The sequence below is a fragment of the Chenopodium album genome, chromosome 14 (assembly GCF_948465745.1).
Source record: "Chenopodium album chromosome 14, dcCheAlbu1.1, whole genome shotgun sequence".
NCBI lineage: Eukaryota > Viridiplantae > Streptophyta > Magnoliopsida > Caryophyllales > Amaranthaceae > Chenopodium > Chenopodium album.
In genome coordinates this window covers 46,476,490-46,498,787 of record NC_137847.1, presented here as the reverse complement: position 1 = coordinate 46,498,787, position 22,298 = coordinate 46,476,490, and the positions used below count along the sequence as shown (strand labels likewise).

Below are 22,298 nucleotides of genomic sequence, written 5' to 3'. Positions count from 1 at the left end.
CATTATCTGCAGCTCATGATGACAAGTCATAATTGTCTATGCTTGTCTTTTGATGTTGAATAACCATGAATTAGATTAGCTCCTCTATCTTTTATCAGCTGATCTCTTTGTGCATGATTTTCTGAATCCTTTATATTACAGGATCCCATGCTTTCAAAAGCTTTGCTTGTGTCTAATGAACTAGGGTGTTCAGAGGAAATGCTTACTATTGCATCGATTCTTTCTGTACAGGTTTAATCCTTCCCCCTTCTTATCCTTAGAATTCTTTTGTTATGCAATTTATATGTTATTTATAATGAAGTAGTTGTATGATTATTATTTTTTCTCTCTGGATTGGCTGTTGCTGCACATGGAATTATAGCCATGAAATTAATCCTTGAAGGGAACAAATAAGTATGTTTGACTAGGCACAGTGTCTGTTTGCCAGTTTAAAGTATATCTTTTGAAAATATTTCCCTTTTGAGAATGATGGGGATAGACAATGCATGGGAGGATTAGGGTATTGGGATTACATTTGTGTATTATTAACTGGTCTGTAATCTGAAGCCTACGTTACAAGGTTCTTGCAAGTTGCAATGCTTGGATTTGGAAGGTCAGATGTACAGTTATAGATTACCTTACACTTGCTAGAGAGTGATATTTCCATGCCATTACATGTTTTCGAAAGTGCTTTGAAAAAAAAATGACTGAATTTGTGGGAGGATTAGGGTATAAGGATAGGATAATTCTCCTTTTAGATTACCTTACACTTGCTATAGAGTGAAATTTTCCTTTTGAGAATGATGGGGTGGAAAGATTAGGGTATAAGGATTACATTTATGTAATATAAATTGGTCTGTAATCTGAAGCCTACTTTACAAGGTTCTTGCAAGTTGCAATACCTGGATTTGGAAGGTTAGAATGTCAGATTAGATTTACCTTACACTTGCTAAAGAGTGATATTTCCATGCCATTACATGTTTTCAAAAGTGCTTTGAAAAGAATGTTGACCGAATTTGATTTTTAAAGCAATGGTAAGATTAAGAACACTTTATAGGAATGTGCTTTTGACAGCATTTCTAAGTCTTAAAAGATCACATAACACACTCTTTCTTATGGTTTTATGACAACTTTAAGAACAAGTCAGTGTATGATGCTGAAAGTATAGCATCAATTTTTATATTATTTTGTGAAAGATTAACTGAAATTTAAGAGTACGTGCAGTCAATCTGGATCTCTGTAAGGGGAGCACAGAAGCAGCTAGATGAAGCCAAGCTCCGATTTGCTGCTGCTGAGGTGTGTTATGAATTCCTATGGCTAATTCACTCTGGTCCATAGCTTAGTATATACAAATTACAATTTTCAGAATACTTCACTCTGGTGTATAGCTTAGGCCTTAGTAAAATGATAGATACTACTTTCTTTCCACAATCGCAATCCCAGCCCTTGCCATTTAACAAAATAGGGCAGAAAAGTTCTGTTATACCTGTACATGCAGACACCCTTCATTCTCCTTCTATCTCCCCTTGTATAATTTTCATTATTTTATTATGTTGCTTTTTCTTGGCAATAACGCTCTTTGTGGTGAATAATACGTCAGTCATACTGATTTGGGATAGAATTGGTCTTTGGTCTCTCTTCTTATGAGGTGGATTAAGAAAATAAACTTTACCCACCATTTCAAAGGGTCCTATAAGATCGAGTGCCTATTACTCAAATTTTCTTGAACAAGTGTCTCACTTTTTGGACGGGTATAGTTTCTTCTGTATAATCATACCCACCATTAAACATCCCATTTGAAAACATTCGAGGATTGAGATGTAGAAAATTCCAGTTGCCATGTTAATTTTTAATATGATGCTTATGCAGGGTGACCATGTGACTTTCCTAAATGTGTACAAAGGATTTCTGCAGTCCGGCAAATCATCAAAATGGTGTCACAAGAACTTTATTAACTATCATGCTATGGTTAGTATGTTGTATTTATCTTTATTGCCCTTTATGATCCTTGTCATTTTCATAGCAGAGCTATATATTATATTATTGATTATATTAATACTACTTCAGTATGTATGTAAATCATATCCTGGTTCTGGCACCGCTTGGTTTCTGTTGAACATATAGTTCAAAGATAATGAACATAGAGTTCATAAAATCCAATAATTATGCACATATAATTCAGCAATCCTGAACATATGAAAGATATTTGTAACCTTTGAACTTTATGTTCATTCGGGACAACAAAGTGCATCATGATAACATGGGTCCACAATATAATAAATGACATATGTCATCCTTGTCCTCTCTTGTTTTCCTTTGCCTTTTTATCGTGCATTATTGTTGTGTTTGTTTTTTCCTGTTAGTTATCATTGGTGTGAACAATTATTTTAAAAGCTCTCCTTAAGTTTAGATTTATGTTAAAAAGTAATTTAATATTTTAAAAAATTGAGTTATGACTGTCTTATTTCTGGGGAATTTTGTCTTTGGCAGAAAAAAGTTCTGGAGACCAGAGAACAACTCAAAAGAACGGCACAGCGGCTGGGTATAGTCTTAAAATCTTGTGACAGAGATATACAGGTAGATATAATATCTTCTTTTCCTGTAAAACAAAACCTCTTGATGGTTTGTAGTTATCTGGCATCTGGAGTTTTTAGTTTTAGTTACTCAATTCGATTTACTTGTGATGGTAATCATTACACGTTAGTGCTTCACTTCAAACTTGTAAATTCAGATGCAGTAAAGCACTAGTATTATTATCTATCATGGAGCATGGACTACATCAAGACCTTTTATAGGCTACATAAAACACACTAGATTACTAAAAATAAGCACCGCAGCTTATACCCATGAATAATATGCATAAACTGATCATGTTCCTAAAATTAAGGATCACTAATTTACTAACTTTGAGCATTATTTTCAACAATGTGTACAATTGTACATCAATTAGAGCTATTTACCAACTAACATTTCCTTAGCTGGTTTCATATCTACCTCTGTTTCTTTTTTAGCGAACATTAAATTTGGCCTATGCCTATTACATAATTTCATATAGGAAAGCAGCTCACTAGCCTAGCTTCCCTCATTTGTATTTGCATCTACTTCCTTTATCTTTCTTTTGATTGCCAAGGCATACATCAAGTGGGGTCATTTTAAGCCATACCCGCTATCAAGTAGAGCAGTTATGTAGGGTGCGTTCGGTAAGATTGGAGGAAATGGGCTATAATGAAATTGAATGAGAGAAGGGTAGGGTAATGATATTAACCTTTTTAATGGATTTTTTGGTATTACTGTGAATTGGATTTGAATCAAATGAGAGAATGGGAGGGAGATTGAGGAGGGTAACAGATGGATGGAATCTACTACCCTCAAGTAAGGGGAACTATTACTATACCCATCAAATTAAACCTATAGCATAAATACTTTTGTGATTCCATATTTAGCCATGAAAACCGTCATACCACACATGTATTAAGCCTCAGTTCGCTCTAACTTGTTCGCATCTGCCACTTTACCACTCCTTTCAACTGCCAAACCCAACATCAAGTTGGGGCATACTATTCGAATGAAGTTTGGTTTCAGTAAATAGATCCTTAGTTGCTATGTTATGAGCAAACTGCTTTTTGAAGAAAATATGATTGGTTGACACTAACAAAATTTATCCAGCTCAAACAGCAAGACTTTGTGAGATCTAAGTGTTGGGCAAAAATCCTGAGCTGCTAGTATCTTTCTTTACCTTTTTTTGATGGTTTCTCAAATACATTCACGTGCATGTGCAAACTATCTCCTTGTGGCTGTCACCTTTTTATCTCTGTTGGTTTTCCTGCTTAATTTGATTCTTAATGCCATCTGCTCGTCACATGAACATACAGCCTTTATGACAATCCTCATTTCCTCATATTTGCAACCTCTAACTTGGAACACCTTTTCTTTTTTTAAGCTATATGTGGCTTTTAGTAATTCACACTATACTGTAGCTTGAAATCTGATCATAACTCTTGATATAACTTGCAGGTTGTAAGAAAGGCAATAACTGCTGGATTTTTTGCTAATGCTTGTCATTTGGAAGTGAGTGTAACAATATTTTTTGAAAAGCCTTTGGAAAAGTTTTTACTGTGCTCTGTAATTTCTGAAAATTATTTTTAATTTATGTCTTTCACAAATTCTTATTTTAATATTATTATCAGACATACAGTCATGAAGGAAAATACAAGACTGTCCGTACTTCTCAGGATGTTTATATCCACCCTTCATCTGTTTTGTTCAGGTTGGTGAAAAACTTGTTCTTCCCCTATTATTGTGTTCATGCTCTTATCGTTAAGCTATACTACTATGTTGAAGTAATGTGATATTGCAAGTTCTTTGATTTAAGACTGTAAAACTTTGTGATGCTGTGAATTTTGACCTTAGTCTGTCTTGGAATTTGTAAAAATATAATCTCCATCCCAAAATATATTCCATGATTAATCTGAAATGAAGATCCTCATTCACTTTCAAGGCAATAATGTTCTACTGTAAATATTTTCATGTATGCCCCTTCTATGACTGAATTTTAAAAGAGGTTGGTGATTTTCTAATGGGAAATGTGTATGGATAAGTTCACTACTCACATTGCAGTCATTGCCACTCCTAATTATCCATGTCAACGTTGGAGAGAATTTATCCAGTACAGAGGGAGATGAAAACTTGGAAGGCACGTAGAAATTTTTGGTATCCGCTTACGTGTTAGGCATTTGGTAGCCAAAGCTCATCTCATGTAATCTTTGTGGACTACAGGGTGCTCAACTTATATGACATTACTGGGGCTCTCTATATCCCCCGTCTTATGTTCCAAAATTAAGAAAAGAGGGGGGGGGGGGGGGGGGGGGGTGGTCTCTTTGTCTGTTCATATTCTTGGAAATCCCTATTGCTGTAGTTCCCTGATATCAGGACCAAGTTCGTTTTCTTTGATCTTTTCTATTGCCTGGCATCTGTGCTTCCTGACATCTATCCTCTGTCCAATTTATTTTAATTTTCTCATACGCTGCTAACTCAAGGCTGAAAACTGTCGATCACAAAAGTTCTTGGTGCTATAACTAGTGATTTATCTTAAGTTTGCTATGCTTGTTTTTTATCTTAAGTTCTTGGTGCTGTAACTGTCCATACAAACTGTTTTTTTAAAGGTGCTAAAACTTTATACTGTCTGCTTGCAGAGTCAACCCAAAGTGGGTTGTATACTATTCTCTCGTCTCGACTGATTGTCGATACATGCGCAATGTTGTGACGATAGATCCTACATGGCTTGTAGAGGTTGCCCCGCATTATTATCAGTATCAAGGGCCTGGTTCCAGTGCTATTTTGCCTAGGTAACTGCATACTAGAGAACTTATACCTGGTTGAACATCATGATTAGCATGCATAGGGACTGTATATTCTTTTTGTACGTATCAGATGCAAAAGTGTTGTTACATTAGTTTGAAGCCCTCTGTAAAATTTCTCCAACAATGATTCAGAGATAACTTACTTATCAGTTGAGGAATGGTAATTCAAGATAAAAGTCCCAAGTACAATGATGAATTTTTCTTATTTTGCTTCAGCAGAAAATAGTGATGTTGTCATAAACAAGAAGAGTTTAGATCTGCACTTAATGTCTTCTTTTCCCTTGAATTGTTCTTATTGGTTTCCGGCATGATGCTATCCAACCGTTACTGAGTTTTTGTACATGCTCAGTGGTTAAGACTAATTTAATCTTTGAAAATAAAAGTACTGGTAGGCATTGTAACTTAAAGAAATTACCAGTGTTACAACGTTTACAAGTGAATTCTGCAATGCACTTGCATCATATTTTCATTCAACGGCGGTTTTAGATCTTGTCATTAGAGAAGGTAGAAAATGCTGAATCCTGATCTGCTGTAATAAGATTGCCCTATTAACTAGTGTATTGTGGAATGCTCAACTATCTTTTGGCATCATTCGTTATACTTAAAGTGCTATAGTAACCAACTGGGGAAATGAGTATAGCCAACATCTTTTTGCCTAATTGAAAAATACTTCGTTAAAAGCAATAGTTCTCAATATTCCAATTCCTTTTTGCTTTAGATCATCGTACATAAAACTATAAGCTGAGCATTAGATTATTAAAATTAGTAAGTATATTATTAGTTTTTGAATTACCTTAGTGCTATAAGTTGTCTCATTGGATTGATATTATAACATGAGGTCATGGGCTCAAACCGAGTGATGAAAAGAACAACCATTTGATAATGGAGAATAGGATGCATTGGATCGTCTAATAGATGGGGGGAGATAGAAGCTGAATTGAGAGAGGAGAGACCGTAGATTAAAAGGTATACAAAATGAAAATTAAAATAAGAGAGAAGAAATAAAATGGCAAAGGTGACACAAATCAAAAAGTGGCTTAAAGATTATTCAAACAAATTAAATTATCACTCTCTTTGTTTCTAAAAGTTCATCCTACTCGAAATCTTTTTATGAGAAAAAATTGATCAAAGTAGGAAGAACAAAAACGGAGGAAGTACTAATCACTTTATAAAAAGAAGGGAGGGGAAAGATGATAAGCAATGGTCAATTGGTCATTATGTAAAGAGAAGGTATTGGTTGCGGCCAAGCTGTATCAAACAATTCGTGCGTCAAATATATATATGATATGCAGTATTTGATCAGGATATGTATTATTTAATAGAGGATGTGTACAATTTGTTGGAGGACATGTGTTATTTAATAGAGGATACGTACAGTTTTGTTGTAGAATATTTGTTGTTTGGTATAGGATATGTAGTATTTGATAGATGATATGAAGTTTATCTTTGTAGAGGATACTACAGTTTGTTAGATGATATCATCATAGACACAATTATAAATGATATCATATAGCCAATAGTAGATATCATCAAGACAATAAAAGATATCATAGACATAATAAAAAATGATACTCCCTCCAATTTTTTTTTAAAAATGCATCACTTGCATTTACACGGAGTTTTAGGAAAGTTATTTGTTTTGATATAATATTGTGCAAGTGAGGCAAGTGGGTGATTAATTTATTTTGATAAAAGTACAATGTAAGTCATGAAATAAATAGTATGTGAGAGAGATTGATTTATATAATTATATAAATGGGGCCCATGAAAGAGAGAGAAATGCTAAAATATTTCAGGTGGAGTATTATAGAAGAGAGAAATAATAAAATATAGTTTAAAGTTACTAAAGATAGAAATGGTGCATTTAAAAAAAACACCCCAAAATGGGAATTGATGCATTTAAAAAAAAACAGATGGAGTATTATACAGCCAATAGAGGATATCATCCAGGTAATAGAGGATATCATAAACACAATTATAAATGATATCATGTAACCAATAGAGGATATCATGTAATCTATAGATGATATTATATACACAACAGATGATATCATTTAGCTTATTTCATAGAACCAATAGAGGATATCATCCAACTTATAGCAGATATAATAAAAACAATAGAGGATATCATCAAAACAATAGAGGATATCATCCAACTTATAGAACATACTCGTATCATAAAAATAATAGAGGATATAAAAAATAACAATATAGGAGATATCATCCATCGTATAGATAATATTTTAGACACAATACATGATGTCATCCGGCCTTTAGATGACATCATCTAGACAATGAATGAATAAAATTATACATATTTTATATTTAGTAATCTTTATTTTTAAAATAAACAAATACAATAATTATCTTCCTCCCATTGAAGGTCAACAATGGCCGAACCACCATTGAAGGTCCCATACTAAGTTTATGGGTATAAGTTAACATGCTCATTTCTCAACCAAAATACATCCATTTGTTATCAGAACGCTCACAATTCAACATACAATCACATAGGACAATTAATTTCAAATCGATTTTTTTGGGCATTTTTCGAAATATCTGAGAATCTCAAGCAATTATCAAGCCAATTCAAGCATAAATCATGGACAAATATCATCAACAATCAACGAGTTTCTCGTCGTCAACGATACCACCGCCAATAATAATGCATCGGTGGAAGGGATTATTGATATAAAGCAAAAACCCGCTCAACTAACGAAACATTTGGTCAATCCGAACTGACGCAATAGTTTGTGTTATGTAAATTCCATATTTGATCTTACGAGTTCTCATCAACAATTATAGAACGAATTTGAATTATATTTTAACCAAATTTCCATTTTTATTCTTGTAAATTCCCTCCGTCTCATAGAGCTTGTCTCAAATCTAACTTTTCACTTTATCAACTATGTATAAAGTAGGTGGGTATTTATAAAATATTTAGTAATTTTTAGAGAGATGGTAAACAAGGTAAAGAGTAATTGATATTTGATAGAGTCATATTAAGTGTGTTCTTTCCACCTTTTAAAAATTAATTTTCAAGGCTAATAATAATACCCCAAAGTTGCAACTAAAAAAAATCGGAGGTAGTATATCAATTTAGTTATAGCTAATTAAGTACAATCAGGTGTAAACATAATATAAAGGTAAGACTGATCTGAACCAATCAAATCTAATACTCCTTAAGTTCCATTCACATTAATTTAAGAAGAAGAAAAAAAAAATCTAAATCAAAATAAAATCATATTGAAAATTTTTCAAGCCCTAACCTCCCTTCGTCTCTCTTCTAAACCCTAGCCTCCATTTGATTTTTAACGGGCTTACATCGAAATTTGTTGGGGAATAACCTCAATCTTTGTTTCTTTAAAGTTTTTGGCTTTTTTAATTTTATGTTATGATATAGGTTTTTGATATCCTTAACAAGTTTTTTTTTACCTACTTAACTACTTTGAAAGACAAGCTCAAGTTTTGCAGGATTACGATTGATGTTGATTGCTTGGATTTAATTTACACAGTTACTACAACAAGCCGATTGTTATGTTTATGTATTTAGATTCTTTAGATTTTTTTTTTTTAGAAAAAAGAGGGAGATAAATTAATATTTGATTTCTTTTTCACAAAAACCATTATTTAGTGACGACCTGAGAGTGAGGGATAGTTCAAGTGTTTAGAGCTTCCTTCTCAATTTCAGGAAATTCTGAAATCGATTCTCACCCCACCATTGTAGCTTTCTAAACACCAAAAAATAAAAAATAAAAAAAAATATTTAAAGACGAACTGAAATAAGACAACACGAAGATACCCGTTAGACACTTACCAAATTAACGAGATCACCCGAGTCATGTGACTCTTTACCACTGGCGGATCTAGGGGGGTACATAGAGTTACAGTTGTACCCCCATTCTGCCAAAAAAAAAAAAAATACAAACTGTTACAAAAAGAGACCGCCTTTATCAAAGAGGTGGTCTCTTAGGTTCTGTTATGTAGTTAGTTATTAAGCCCGCCTTTTTGTGTAGCATCAAAGAGACCGCCTACTTAAAAAACAGGTCTCTTAGCCTCTTTGTGATAATTTTAATTTCTGCAGCGGGAGATTAGTATTTTTTCAATCTAAGAGACCTGTTGTTCCAGATAACAGGTCTCTTAGATAATCTCCTTTTTTTTTTTTTTCCCTTTCCCAAGCATATTTAGTAACTCAATAATAAGACCTATCGTCGGAGGATGGGATGTATTGTACACGCCATTAGTAATACAAAGTAAAATGATTTATGATTTATTAATTCAAAATTTAGTTAAGAAAAAATTATTGCAATTTACATTATTTTGTAAATTTTTTTTTTTATCGAAATTCATTTCGTACCCCCATTTCACAAATCCTGGATCCGCCACTGCTCTTTACCCACCTTTGACATCCTAAGAGTTCATATCACGTTTTAGGTTCTAGACTAGATCTCGTTCCTACTCGTCACCAATCTCTCCGACGTCTGAACTCGGCTAATTTCGCACCCTTTTTTTCCATCTGTCTCTATTTTCTCTCTCCTCCTTCAACAATTCCCCATTTCTCCGGCACCGTAATTCTGGATCTGCTCTCTCTCAATCTCACTCTCTAGATCTCAATCTCCGCCAATTCTCTCTCCTCCAATTTTCCAACTTGTAAGTTCTCTTTCAATTTTTTCTAATTTATGATCAGTATTTCTTCATAATGTGTTCGCATTGCGAATTATGCTTGTAATTGATTGGAACTGTAGTGTTTGTTGACATTTTGAAATGTATGTTTGAATTTTAGCTGATTTGTTTGTTGAGATTTTGAATTACCTAATTTTGTTTACGCAATTCACGCCAAAATTTGATGCAAATCAATTAATTGAAGCTCAAACCTAAGCAATTACTCCATGTAGTGAAGAAACTTATTCGATTGATTAATTATTATGTTGATAGTGTAATTTGAACCAGTAATGTGACAACGAAATCATGGCGAACGTAGTATATGTTGTTAACTTGTTATTGTAAAATTTACTTTGATTAGCGCTGAGTTACACAAATTTACTTAAGTAGTTGCTTGTTGTCAGTAGCCTTGATTTCGGAGGATTGTGACTTGTGAGAAACCGAGAATCCCGAGTTCTTGAAGAACGTGTGATCGCGATAGATAGAGTGCTCTATCAAAATTTATCTTCAATTTCCGCTCTTAAATCACGAAAGCAAATATGATGTCCGGCAATTACACTACCATTGACAATCAAAACGTCTCTGGAGGAGGATCTGTCTCCGGATCTGTTCCAGTTAAATTTCTTTTCCCTTTCCAGTGATCAATTGCTTCACTTTTGACCTGATATTAGAATTTCTTCAGTGTCGCATATTCTTCTTAGTTTGTTGTTGATTTTATCTCTTCCCTGTTATTTTCAGGCAGTTGGAGATTCTGGTCATGTGTCGGTTAAATTTGCTGGTAAAGCTCTTCACCTGCATTCCTTTTTGCAAATTTTAATCTGATGTCCGAATTATTACCAAATTGTTAACTGTCTTTTATTATTCTTATGGTTGACATCAGATTCAAATCTTCAGACATTTCCTCCATCAGAAGCGACAGGAAAGATCGCCAGTGGTTCCCGTCCTCCTCGGGATGCTGATGGTGTGTTGAACTCTTTTTATGGATATTTCTATGATCTTTAGGTTTATTTTTCAGCCGCATCATTTAGAATTCAAGTTTTGAAATTTATGTGAATTTCTTTTGAAAATTTTCCCCCCTGAAAAGGAAGGATTATACATCTTTATATTGCACAAATAAAAGTCCCAACAAATTGAGTAACCCAAGGACGAAACCTTCTGCCTCTTGGCTCCAATTACAGTACTAACCTAGTAACCTTATTCATTAATATGAGATTGGGTATGGGTTCACAATTTGCTACCTAGTTTGCTATTTTAGGCTAAAAAAATTTTCACTTTCATGTTATTCATTCACCTTTTTTGATTTGCAATCCTTAGGGGGAATTTAAGGGAATTCCATTGAGATTAATAATTACTTTTGAGCTCTCAGGAACCAATATTCTATCTTTTTGTTGACTGCATTGTGTTGTAATTACATCTAACTTTGGTTGAGTGCATAGTGAGGTTTTGTATTTGTGCTTCTATAGTTTTTTGGGAGATTTCAACTACTGTCAACTCAGATTTTACGACTCTTAAAGCATTTCCTAGGATATAAGTCTTGAATTTCATGGTAATTTACAAGGTTAAATCTTTTGAAGGTTTATACTGTATCATCTCATGAATCCCTTCTCTTTAATATTTAAATCCCTATGCGCTGCTTTAAACCCTCTTAGAGGTTTGACTTCATGGGGCAAAGGTCTATAAACTTTATATTACTCAACGATTCTATCTATAATATGTATCAAAGCAGATTTTATTTCATGTTACATTCGTGAAACAGCTTGTTCATGATGCTTGTACTCCCTTTTCAGCCATCGATAAAAATACTTTTCTTCACTTTTCACATGGTCTTTCTTTTATGTTTTATTAATTTTAATTGAAAGGTTTTCAATGAACTACTCCCTTTGTTCTCTTTTGTTCTTCTCACTCTATTCTAGTCTGTTTGTTTTTGCGCTCTCTCTCTCTTATCTTAACCTTTGCCGATTTCTATGAACTTGCACAACCTTATATGCAACCAAATTTTTAGATGAGCTAGGGTCTATTGTAGAAAACCTTACATTTATAATATTATTACACCAATATCAGAGTTTTAATTCGTATGGATGGGGCTCATACATAGATCCCTCCCCCCCCCCCCCCCCCCCCCTCTCATCCCCATGCTACTGGAATTTGGTTCTGGGGTGACTTAACTGCTTCATTCCCTTTTTTTTCCCTTCTTTCAAGGTAGAACACATTTTTCACAAAGTATGAGAAGCAACTTGGCGCTTAGGGTCCTTGGTGGGAAAGGATGTGTGCAAGATGGATGATTTTTCAAAAGGGCTTATAAATTATCTTCCTATTTATTTCATTAGTACTTACTAAAAACAATTAAAAGAATACCCTGAATATAAAAGTTTTAAGACCAACTTCTTGATTGCCATATCATTAGTAAACTTTTGTATGTAATGACTGTTAAATCATGGGCTAAAGCTAAGAGTACAAATACCTAAACAATTAAGAGCACTAAACATTATGGGCTTTTGGCAAAATTCCTAACTTGATTCACGTTTACAAGTATATTTGGTGCTCATATCCTTGAATAACTAAACCTCATGATAATAATCTTATTCAAGTTCTTAAAAGTTGAATGTAGGAATAGTATTTTAGCATTGTAAATTCAGGCAATAATTAATATCGTCCCAAGTACACCTATACAGCTATACTACATTATTAGATTTACTATAGACCAGAAATAAGTGCCAAGTAGCGCTGTAAATTTAGGCAAAATTTGTTAATTTCCAAAGTAAGCTTAAACTACATTACTAGATTTTCATCCAGACCAGAAATAAGTGTCAAGGTCACCATGACCTTTAATTTTTTGGATATAGGAACTTTCTTATATTTGGGCACAAAGTATTAGAAATGTATGGAATATACTTTACTATGAATTTTCGAATGGTAGGAGTTTATGTCATATACATTCATAGAGAGTGAAGGTTAAAATGGTGGGAAATGAGGGAGAGAAAGAATATCTGAAAAAGGTTAATAAACAAATAAGGAAACTGAAAGAAAAACAATGGTCACTTGCCACTTTGACGAATTGATCTCTAAGTTTTCAGCTGTCTTGTCCCATCCATCTTCCTGGTTATCAGGCCTATCCATGGATATACAAGGCAAGCAAGAGCCTTAACTTTTTGCTCCTATTTTTCAACCTCAAATTTTCTGAATTAGCCTTTGATTTTTATTCATAGGTCTGAATTTTTTTTCCACATCAAACTTCTGCATTGCCTTTTCTTTCCTTGTGGAAATTGTATACCTTTTGAGCATTAGGTTTTATGCAGCTTTTTTTTTAATTTACATAACTTACAAGATGTTATAACTTTTTTGTAATAGATCCTTGCTCTTACTAATTCTGTATCATTCTTATCAGACACATTCTCCAAACCAGGTGGTGGATCTGATGCGCCTCAATCAAGTGGTTGGTTTGGGATATTCAGTATTGCTGCTTATCAACCATATTTTGATGTTGATACTTCTGATGTCTTGGAGAGGATTAAAGAATCACTATTTCCATGGAAAGGGAATTTCACAGAACTGATCTCCAACAGCCCAGATTTGTAAGTTTGATTATTGTTGTTATATGATAATGTCAATGACTCTGGGAAGTTGAATAATATTTAACTTTGTATTTGTGGTGGTTTTCAGTATCACTTGAATGAGTTGATAAAATGTTTTTCTTTCTTGGAAACTTGGAGCTTTGTAATAATACCCTTTAACAAAATTCCGGCCTCCAGTCAAATTCAAGAAAGTTAATCTAGTGGTGTGAATGTGCCGTGGAATTGGTAGGACTTGGGAGCATAAAATTTTGTCTTGGAAGACTTGCGTGGAAGGAAAAATAATGAATAATTTTCATGCCTGGCACTATTTTGCTTGCACTTTCTGTGCTGTGGCAAGAAAGCTGCCTCCTTGCATGGTGATTGGGTGTGCTAGTTCTCATTAAGATGCCTGAGTATGGAATATGAAGTGAGCTGAGGAATTTCTTTTGGAAGTATTTGCATGTTGTTACTACTATTGCCAGGATTTAGTTGTCACATTGGTAATACAGGCTTTAATTTTCCTATGCATGTTTTACATCAAGTGGAAGATTTAGAATGTGAATAGAGGTAGGGAGAGAGGGAGGTAGGGAGGGAGAAATTGTCATTTCTAAATGCAGGCTGTCTATTGAGTTTAGTTTATACGTTTCGATTTTCCTACATGTGCGTTAAATCAAGTGGAAGTTTACAGTGTGAATTATGGGCCTATATTTTCTAGCTTCATATCCATGCTGAATCTTGTTAGTACTTCCTCCGTTTTTTTATTATTGCACCATAGGGGTTGGGTACAAATATTTTGGTAGTGGAAAAAAGTAAGAGAGAGAAAGGTAAAAATACAAAATTGCCCATGTGGCATATTGATAAACTAAAAAGTAAGTGTGAAAAAGCAAGGGTATGTTGGGTATTTGTAGTGTGAACACAAATAATTTTTTTTCCTAAAGAGGAAATGGTGCAATATTTGTGAAACTTCCTAAAAAGGCTAGTGGTGCAATAATAAAAGAACGGAGGAAGTATTTTATTTTTGAGAATATGGCAGATGAATCATTTCAGTCCCTCTCGTGCAGCTGGTGACAGTTTCTATTTGCTGTATGTTGGGCAGGTATGGTCCATTTTGGATATGCACTACTCTAATATTCATCGCCGCATCCATCGGTACATTTGTTACTTATGTGTCAAACAAGCTACAAAGCAAAGACTGGAATTATGACATAAGCCTTGTGACATGGTCTGCCGGTTTGTTCTATGGTTATGTGATGGTCGTGCCTCTGTGCCTTTATTTGGTGCTGAAGTATTTCTCTGCTCCATCTGGCTTCGTCCAATTGCTCTGCTTGTATGGTTATTCCTTGTTTGTGTTCGTCCCTGCATTGGTAAGCTCTCTTCTGATTTACTCTGAGAGAAAACTAGTGTATATAATTTGATACTGAACTTCATTATGAACAAATTGTCTCGATAAATAGCGGCTTTGTCTTGATGATGGAAGTAACATCTAGTTAGCAACTTTCTTATCTATAATCAGTGGCTATATTGTTTATATATTTACTGCAAATCAGAATCTAATTGAATAACTGGTCCGTTTTTGTATTTGTCCTGTTCTTATAGGATCAGAGGAATCTAATATACAATAGTGGTCCCTTTGCCCAGAATTTTTCTTAGTTTATGAACTCATTTGTTTAATTAATCTTATTACTGATGGTGTCCTTTGGATGCAGTGTTTGTCTGTTGTACCCCTGGATATATTCAGATGGGTGATTGCAGGTGTGGCCGGGTTTATGTCTGCAAGCTTTGTTGCCCTTAATCTCAAGGCACACATCGAGTCAGCTGGTGAAAGGTGGTTCCTCATCGTTGTTGCAATATTTTTGTTGCAAGTAGCTTTGGCAATTGCTCTTAAGATCTACCTATTCACGGTATCAGTTTAACTATGGAGAAACAGCAACTAGATAGATGTTTCAATGAATATGATTGTAGCTATATAGCAACACAAAGGTAAATTTAAGCCTGAAATTTGGCTGTCAATTTAACAAAGGGAGAGACATTGTCCAAACTTATTGTATTCATTCAATTTTGGTGATATATGTTTGAATAATGTTGAGTTTGGTCGCTTTTTTTCAGTTTAGCTCATCCGGTTGGCTGTATTACGAATATATGCCTGCAGCTTGGATTTCAAGCGTTTATTTACAGATGTTTTATCAAAATTCAAAAGGTTAATGGCATTCAAATTTCAACTTTGCTAAGTGGTTTTACTGTTTTTCGAATAATATAAAACATGGAATTGCTTCTTTACCTTTCACTTCTTCTCTTCCCTTCCCTCCCATCGCTCCCCAGGCAGAAAATCTTCGTTTTTGTTGATTTTCCATCAAAGTACCAAAGAAAGGATTAAAATTCCTAGTTACATAACTTACCATTTCCTCTTTGATGATGGGAAAATCACTTTTAAGTGTTTTTCGCCCAACCAAATAAAGCCTAAGAGAGAGTTCCGCAGAAATGGAGAATTGGTATCATAATTGTAATAAAGAGCAAGAAGTACTCATCCAGTGAAAATAAGTATATAGCAATAACTGTACTTCCATTATGAAGGAAACATGGTACCTAATACCTATACAGAAGATTCATTATTTTATTCATGATATGCAATGACTATTGACAATTTAGGCATTAATCAAGCTATACCAAGTTACCAACCATTGAAGTAATTGATATGGTTGATTGCCAAGCCTTTTTTAAATGGTTAGGAATTGGGAGAGGAGCTTATCAATATCAATATTATTAAAACTCAAATGCAAGGACTTACAATTCGCCACATGTCAATTTTCCCCCCTAATTAAGCCAAGTCAGCAAAACTACCACATCATCAAACCTTTTCACCTTATTCACCCTATTAAAATAACAATATTTATTTCTCAAAAAAAAAAAAAAAAAAAAAAAAAAAAAAAAAAAAAAAACAATATTTATGCACCCTATTAAAATAGCAATTGATATCTATATTTAAAAAAAAAATACAAAAAATCCCTCAAATGCATTCAAGTCATTGTAATACATGACCACGTTATTTCTTTCTAATAAAATACTTCACAGACAAATAGCAATATAATATTTATGCATTTCTTTCTTAAAAAATATAAAATTGTAAAAGAATAAATAAAAAAGAAAGGTTGTCTTCTTCCTCTAACAATCCATTGAAAGTGAATAGTCATTGTTCTTCACGAAACATAAACAACCCAAATAAAGTCCCAAATCTTTGATTTTGGTATCAAAACAATATGGAATCTTCATGGTTCTACCCAAAAAAATTCCAACAATTATCACGAACCATGAATTCGGACAAGGTGGTAGGCATACTAAAGGACGGGAAGGCCATGTCCATCATGGTGGAGGATAGGTCGTCGGCTGCTGACGCCGTCAATGTTTCACTTGATGGTTTACAACCCCTCAAAAAGAGGTAACCGATCTATGATTTTGAGAAGTATCCTAAGTGATATTTGGGTTTTAATTGTCTTGATTGTGAAATAAAATCATTTAATTGCCTTGATTGTTTAATCAATATTATTAAATAGAATAATTGAGATGATTTTAAATGAGTTGAATAAGTAATCGTTCTGAAGATTTGTGACTACAATATTATCAATTTTTGACTCACTAAAGTATTCAATCATTTTAAGAGTAACTAGTGAGTGGCCCGAGCGATGCCTCTGGTTGCTAGTTTGTACTTGTTTAATTTGCTAATCAAATTCGACTATTTAGATAGTAAGACTTGTTAGCTTTGAGTTTAAGTCTTGCTATAAACATTTTTAGTTGTCAAACTCAATAATTACATAATGGAAACAAATAGTATAATAAGACACAAATTAACTTATCTTAGTTAACTATAATTTTGTTGGATAAAAAAACACAATTAATAAATGGCTAAAATGGTAAGACTCTTAACTTAAGACTTATTGGTCTTGAGTTCAAGTCTTGTTATAATCATTTTTTAGATGTAAACCAAATACATGTGAAAGTGACATATCATGTTTATAATCACATGTGGCGCATATTGCTGACATGTCGAACTTGAAAAAGGTGACACGTGGAACATATTATGTTTTAGGAACGTTTTTTAATATATAAGTATAGATATAGATTAGAATTGCCGAAAAAAAAATAATAAGACTAAACTATTGAATTGTCTCATGTTATAACAGTTAACAGTTAAATTTTTTCTGGCTAAATTTGTGGAATTAATGGCTGAATTAATATGTGTGACATTAGTACTACCACTCAACCTTTCACTATAAAACTAACCATATTATGCTACAAAGTTGTCACAACGTTATAAAGGTTTACATATTTCATTAAATTTTGTTTGTAGTTCTTTCGGTCAAGTGATCAAGCAAAAGTGTTTAAAAGTGTTTAAAATTTTGCTCTGAAAGTATCCTCATTTTATTGACTTGTGATAGTACCTATTGTCGTGGAGTGATTAAAAAAATCACCTAAAAGTTTCTTTTTTTGGGGGGGGGGGGTTGTCAATTTATTAGGCACGAACAATGCATTTTTAGTCCGTAAAACTAATAATACAAATGAAAAACCTATTCAGACTAATCCCAAAACCACCCTAACTTAAAAACTTGATCAAAACCATCATTTGTTCTGTTATTTTCATTAATTTCATTTTTTAGTGTTGGAATTTGCAGAGTTGTTTGAGGCTAATTTCAGTGACACTTCATTCCAATAGCCGAAGGTACTTTCTTCTTACTATGCAAATCAATTTTTTAAAAATATAATGCATATATTTCCTTTTAGGTGTCTATGTATTATGAACAAAGCTATGTTTACTGTGTATAGTTGGCTAATCTCTCATTGTCACTTTTGATCAAGTGAAATTCTAGCTCAATTACCACCCTTTCATGTATGTGATTACATCAATTTTATTATTATTAAATCAGTTTCTGAGGACTTTATAGAAGGACTTTATAATTCTAGCTCATAAGTGACAACTACATAATAGCTCAACCTGCGTTGTTTATGAGGACTTTATAGAAGGACTTTATAAAAATAATTTCATTGCCATGATAGTTGAATTTGTACAGGAAAACTGAACAAACGAAGCTTCTCAACTCTGGAAAGAATCTTATGCAAGGAGAAGATACAGAAGAAAAACAACTTCTAGCAAATAACGAAGATGCATCACAAAATGAAAAAAATGAGACATAGATAGAGTATAAATGATTTACTTGATAAATAATATATCCTACTGAATGTAAAAATTAGCAATCAAGTATGGTATTGTTAATTACTCTAACTATTACTTATGCATTTACGGGATTTTATTATTGCTATTTAATTTTCAATATATATGCTATTTATAAATGAAAAAACTTGCAAATTATAGGTACAAAATTCTAGCAAGACAACATAGTGGAATTAAATAAAATCGTCACACAACAACTGATTAACTAACTTTGTGTAATATGGAGTAATATTTTTAAAAAAAGTATAAGCTCGAAACATCACAATATCTACAAACAACAAAGAAACAAAAAATCCCGGGGCATTGCCCGGGTCACTAACTAGTTTGATCCCAAAAGCTATAACTCATTCTGTTTTAAAGGTTACAGAAGTAGTGAATAAAATCTAGGAATCTCTGCCCAAAGAATCCATTAGAGGTAGGAGTCGAGGTGAAACATCTACGTACCAACTACACCAAATAATACGTACTTTTTTTTTTTTTACATAGCGAACTCTTATCTTTTGAATTTTTATGATTAATGCTAACAATTAACAAGCATGTTTTCTATATGCTTCTTCGGTTCTTCCATATCTACGTTATCATCCTTCTCCTTTTTCTAACTTTTCCTGAATCTCTTATATATAATTAATACATGTCCTATATTAACTATGGCGAAAAAAATTCACAAATTGCGCAATCAATAGCTTATTTTGAATGACACTTAGAAAATTGCGGTACATTCGATACTTAGGCCGTGTTCTTTTGAGCTTCTGGGCAGAGCAGAGCAGATTTCAGCAGAGCAGAGCAGAGCAGATTTCAGCAAAACAGAGCAGAGCAGAGCAAATTGAAGCAGAGCAAAGCAGAGCCGAGCAGAGCAGAGCAGATTTCATTATTATTATTATTATTATTATTATTATTATTACTAATATTGTTATTATTACTATTATTATTATTATTATTATTATTATTATTATTATTATTATTATTATTATTATTATTACTACTACTACTACTACTACTACTAATACTATAATAATAATTGTAATGCTTTATTATTGTTATTAAATATTAAATATTATTATTATTATTATTATTATTATTATTATTATTATTATTATTATTATTATTACTACTACTACTACAACTACTACTACTACTATTATTACTATTATTATAATCATTAAATTTTATTATTAAAAATTAATTATTATTATTAATAATATTAATATTATTAAATATTAATTATATTATTATTAAATATTAATTATATTATTATTAATATTATTATTATTATTATTAAATATTAATTGTATTATTATTAAATATTAATTATATACTTCCTCCGTTTTCTTTTACTTGCAACACACCTTTTAAGCACGCAGTTTTAGGAGATGATTAGTGAGGGTAAACGAGCGATTTTATCAATATAATTTTTACACGAAAATTAGAATAGAGTTAAGTATCATTTGTAAAAATTATAATAAAAAATTTGTCCATTTACATTACATAAACCAGAGCTCAAAACACGTGCCACAAGGCTTTGTTGCAAGTAAAAGAAAACGGAGGAAGTATTATTATTAATAAATATTAAGTATTATTAATAAATATTATTTATTTATTTATTATTATTAAATATTAATTATTATTACATTAAGTATTAATTATTTATTATTATTTTTATTAAATATACATTATTATTATAATAATTCAATATTAAGTATTAATTTTAAGCAGAGCAGAGCAGAGCAGAGCAGGGCAGAGCAGATTGAAGCAGAGCAGAGCAAATTTCAGCAGAGCAAAGCAGAGCAGATTTCAGCAGAGCAAAGCAGAGCAGAGCAGCTCTAAAGAACGGGGCCTTAGGCAGTTACAAGTTGAAATACTTTTGAAGAGCTATTTGTTGTTAAATTAGGTTTTTGTCCAATAGTAGATATGATGTAGTTTGGTACTCCCTTTGTTCCACAATAATGTTTAGAATCCTTTTGTGAGACAAATTTGATCAAAGTAAGAGTATCATTGTGGAACGGAAGAAGTATTATTGTTGTTTATAGCAATTATTAATAATGTGTTTTTAGTCTACCTATAGACATTATCAATTCACAATTATAACCATGATATATTTTTTTGGTCAACCTAACCGATTTTGTGGGCTAAACACTTTAAATTAGAGGGAGAGTTGAGACAAAGCCCTATCCTCAAGTGCCTCTAATGAAAATTGAAGACTCAATCTTACCACAAGACCGAGTTTTGCTAATTTTAACTGATTTCACATACTTATGGATTAGATATATTCTGTCAACTAATGAGATACTTACAAGTTACAATCAAGTTTAAGAAAAAGAGTTTATGGTATTGGAATAATTATTTATTTAATTATTAATAAAAATCATCAACTAAGAGTTTAAAAATGTTGACAGGGAGTAATATAGATTTTTTTTTTTTTTTTTTTTTTTTTTTTTTTTTTTTGTATCGTCTTTTTTTGATTTTATAACTCATCTTAAAACATGGAGTACTAAGGAGCAATTTTATTTCAATATTATGGTGCTTGCTTTCAAGATTTTAGAACATTTTTAAATTGAACCTGATAGTCTTTATTCAAAATATTTGGTACATTTCGAGCTTTACAGAAAAGTTTTTTTAAGTCCAAATGTGGCGTAGTTATTGTAGTATGATAATATATCGCGATTTTATTATTAAAATATAAATAAACCATAATATTTTAATATAATTAAATTAAAAGATAATATTTATTAACATAGGTCCCGTAGCTCAGTTGGTTAGAGCGTTGGTCTTATGAGCCGAAGGTCGCGGGTTCGAGCCCCGCCGGGACCAAAATTTAAATGTATTTCATTTTTGTTTTAAAATAAATCATTTCAAAACTCTCAATTTCCGTCAAAGGTAGTAGGGCCCACAATTGTCTTTTTATGCTTTTCAACGCTACGTCGTTCAAATCGAGGAGAATGCCAGTGTTTCATTTTATTTTTTTGAAAAAATAGACGGTCCAAATTTCAAGTAATTCCCAAGCTTTTTCATCGGACCCGGAATCAACGGCCAACAAAACCCAAGAAAATACAAGTATAACCAAAAATAGTCAGAATTTCACCATATTTTTTTGTCTCACACCTCAGATATATTCCATATGAGATATGATGACTGTATCAAACATTTCAAAAAAAAAAAAAATGAGTTTGTTACTTTGTTAGTTAAAATTATTAAACACGTTGATAATTAATAATTATCAAATTTATAATAAACGAAAAATAATAATTAAATGGAATGGAATGGCATCTTTATCTAAAACCCCTGTCATTTGGTTGGTCTGGTGTCAATTTGATAATGGTCTGTCAAAATTAATCAAATGAAGTTGATTAATTGCGTAGTTGGTGGAGGGCTTTCGCTTCTTAAGATTGGTCCATCTATTTTGGTTTGTGGGTGATTAATTGATTATACTTTTATCATTTATTTATTTTCCTAACAAATCATGTAATTAGGTTTGGATTTTTTTAAGAGATCTCTCTAAAATAATAGATCATTTAATTTCCTAACAAT

The 22,298-nt window shown here is 32.5% G+C and overlaps 2 protein-coding genes, 1 long non-coding RNA gene and 1 other non-coding gene across 5 annotated transcripts in view; all 4 read left to right on the top strand.

Annotated features, from left to right (window-relative positions):
• LOC145580298 (putative pre-mRNA-splicing factor ATP-dependent RNA helicase DEAH9) overlaps positions 1-5,515 on the top strand; it is a 44,630-nt gene extending 39,115 nt beyond the window's left edge. Inside the window, exons 16-22 of the mRNA XM_081637722.1 lie at positions 142-231; positions 1,204-1,275; positions 1,849-1,947; positions 2,470-2,556; positions 3,994-4,047; positions 4,167-4,246; positions 5,172-5,515. Coding sequence (XP_081493848.1) covers positions 142-231; positions 1,204-1,275; positions 1,849-1,947; positions 2,470-2,556; positions 3,994-4,047; positions 4,167-4,246; positions 5,172-5,328 — 639 coding nt within the window. The 3' untranslated portion in view covers positions 5,329-5,515. The remainder of the gene's footprint in view (positions 1-141; positions 232-1,203; positions 1,276-1,848; positions 1,948-2,469; positions 2,557-3,993; positions 4,048-4,166; positions 4,247-5,171) is intronic.
• A 4,246-nt stretch (positions 5,516-9,761) lies between these two features.
• On the top strand, positions 9,762-15,641 carry LOC145579352 (uncharacterized). Of its 2 annotated transcripts, none has more exons than XM_081636587.1 (7): positions 9,762-9,989; positions 10,409-10,615; positions 10,740-10,779; positions 10,882-10,962; positions 13,387-13,573; positions 14,649-14,916; positions 15,259-15,641. In XM_081636587.1, exons 2-7 carry the CDS (start codon positions 10,541-10,543, stop codon positions 15,463-15,465), a joined length of 858 nt encoding a protein of 285 aa, XP_081492713.1. In that variant the 5' UTR covers positions 9,762-9,989; positions 10,409-10,540; the 3' UTR covers positions 15,466-15,641. The 2 variants fall into 2 exon arrangements, with proteins under 2 accessions (XP_081492713.1, XP_081492714.1); XM_081636588.1 differs by having other exon boundaries at positions 10,406-10,615.
• Positions 15,642-16,573: 932 nt separating this feature from the next.
• On the top strand, positions 16,574-18,888 carry LOC145579351 (uncharacterized). Its single transcript, XR_014099136.1, has 3 exons — positions 16,574-16,985; positions 18,217-18,263; positions 18,613-18,888. It is a non-coding gene; the product is annotated as an uncharacterized LOC145579351 (long non-coding RNA).
• A 2,619-nt stretch (positions 18,889-21,507) lies between these two features.
• TRNAI-UAU (transfer RNA isoleucine (anticodon UAU)) lies at positions 21,508-21,581 on the top strand. Its single transcript has one exon. It is a non-coding gene; the product is annotated as a tRNA-Ile (tRNA).
• The last annotated feature ends 717 nt before the right edge of the window (positions 21,582-22,298 follow it).

Coding starts and splice junctions, on each gene's coding strand:
- LOC145579352 (XM_081636587.1), top strand. CDS start 10,541: ATGATGTCCGGCAATTACACTACCATTGACAATCAAAACGTCTCTGGA. Junction 10,616..10,739: donor CTGTCTCCGGATCTGTTCCA/GTTAAATTTCTT, acceptor TGTTATTTTCAG/GCAGTTGGAGATTCTGGTCA. Junction 13,574..14,648: donor ATCTCCAACAGCCCAGATTT/GTAAGTTTGATT, acceptor TATGTTGGGCAG/GTATGGTCCATTTTGGATAT.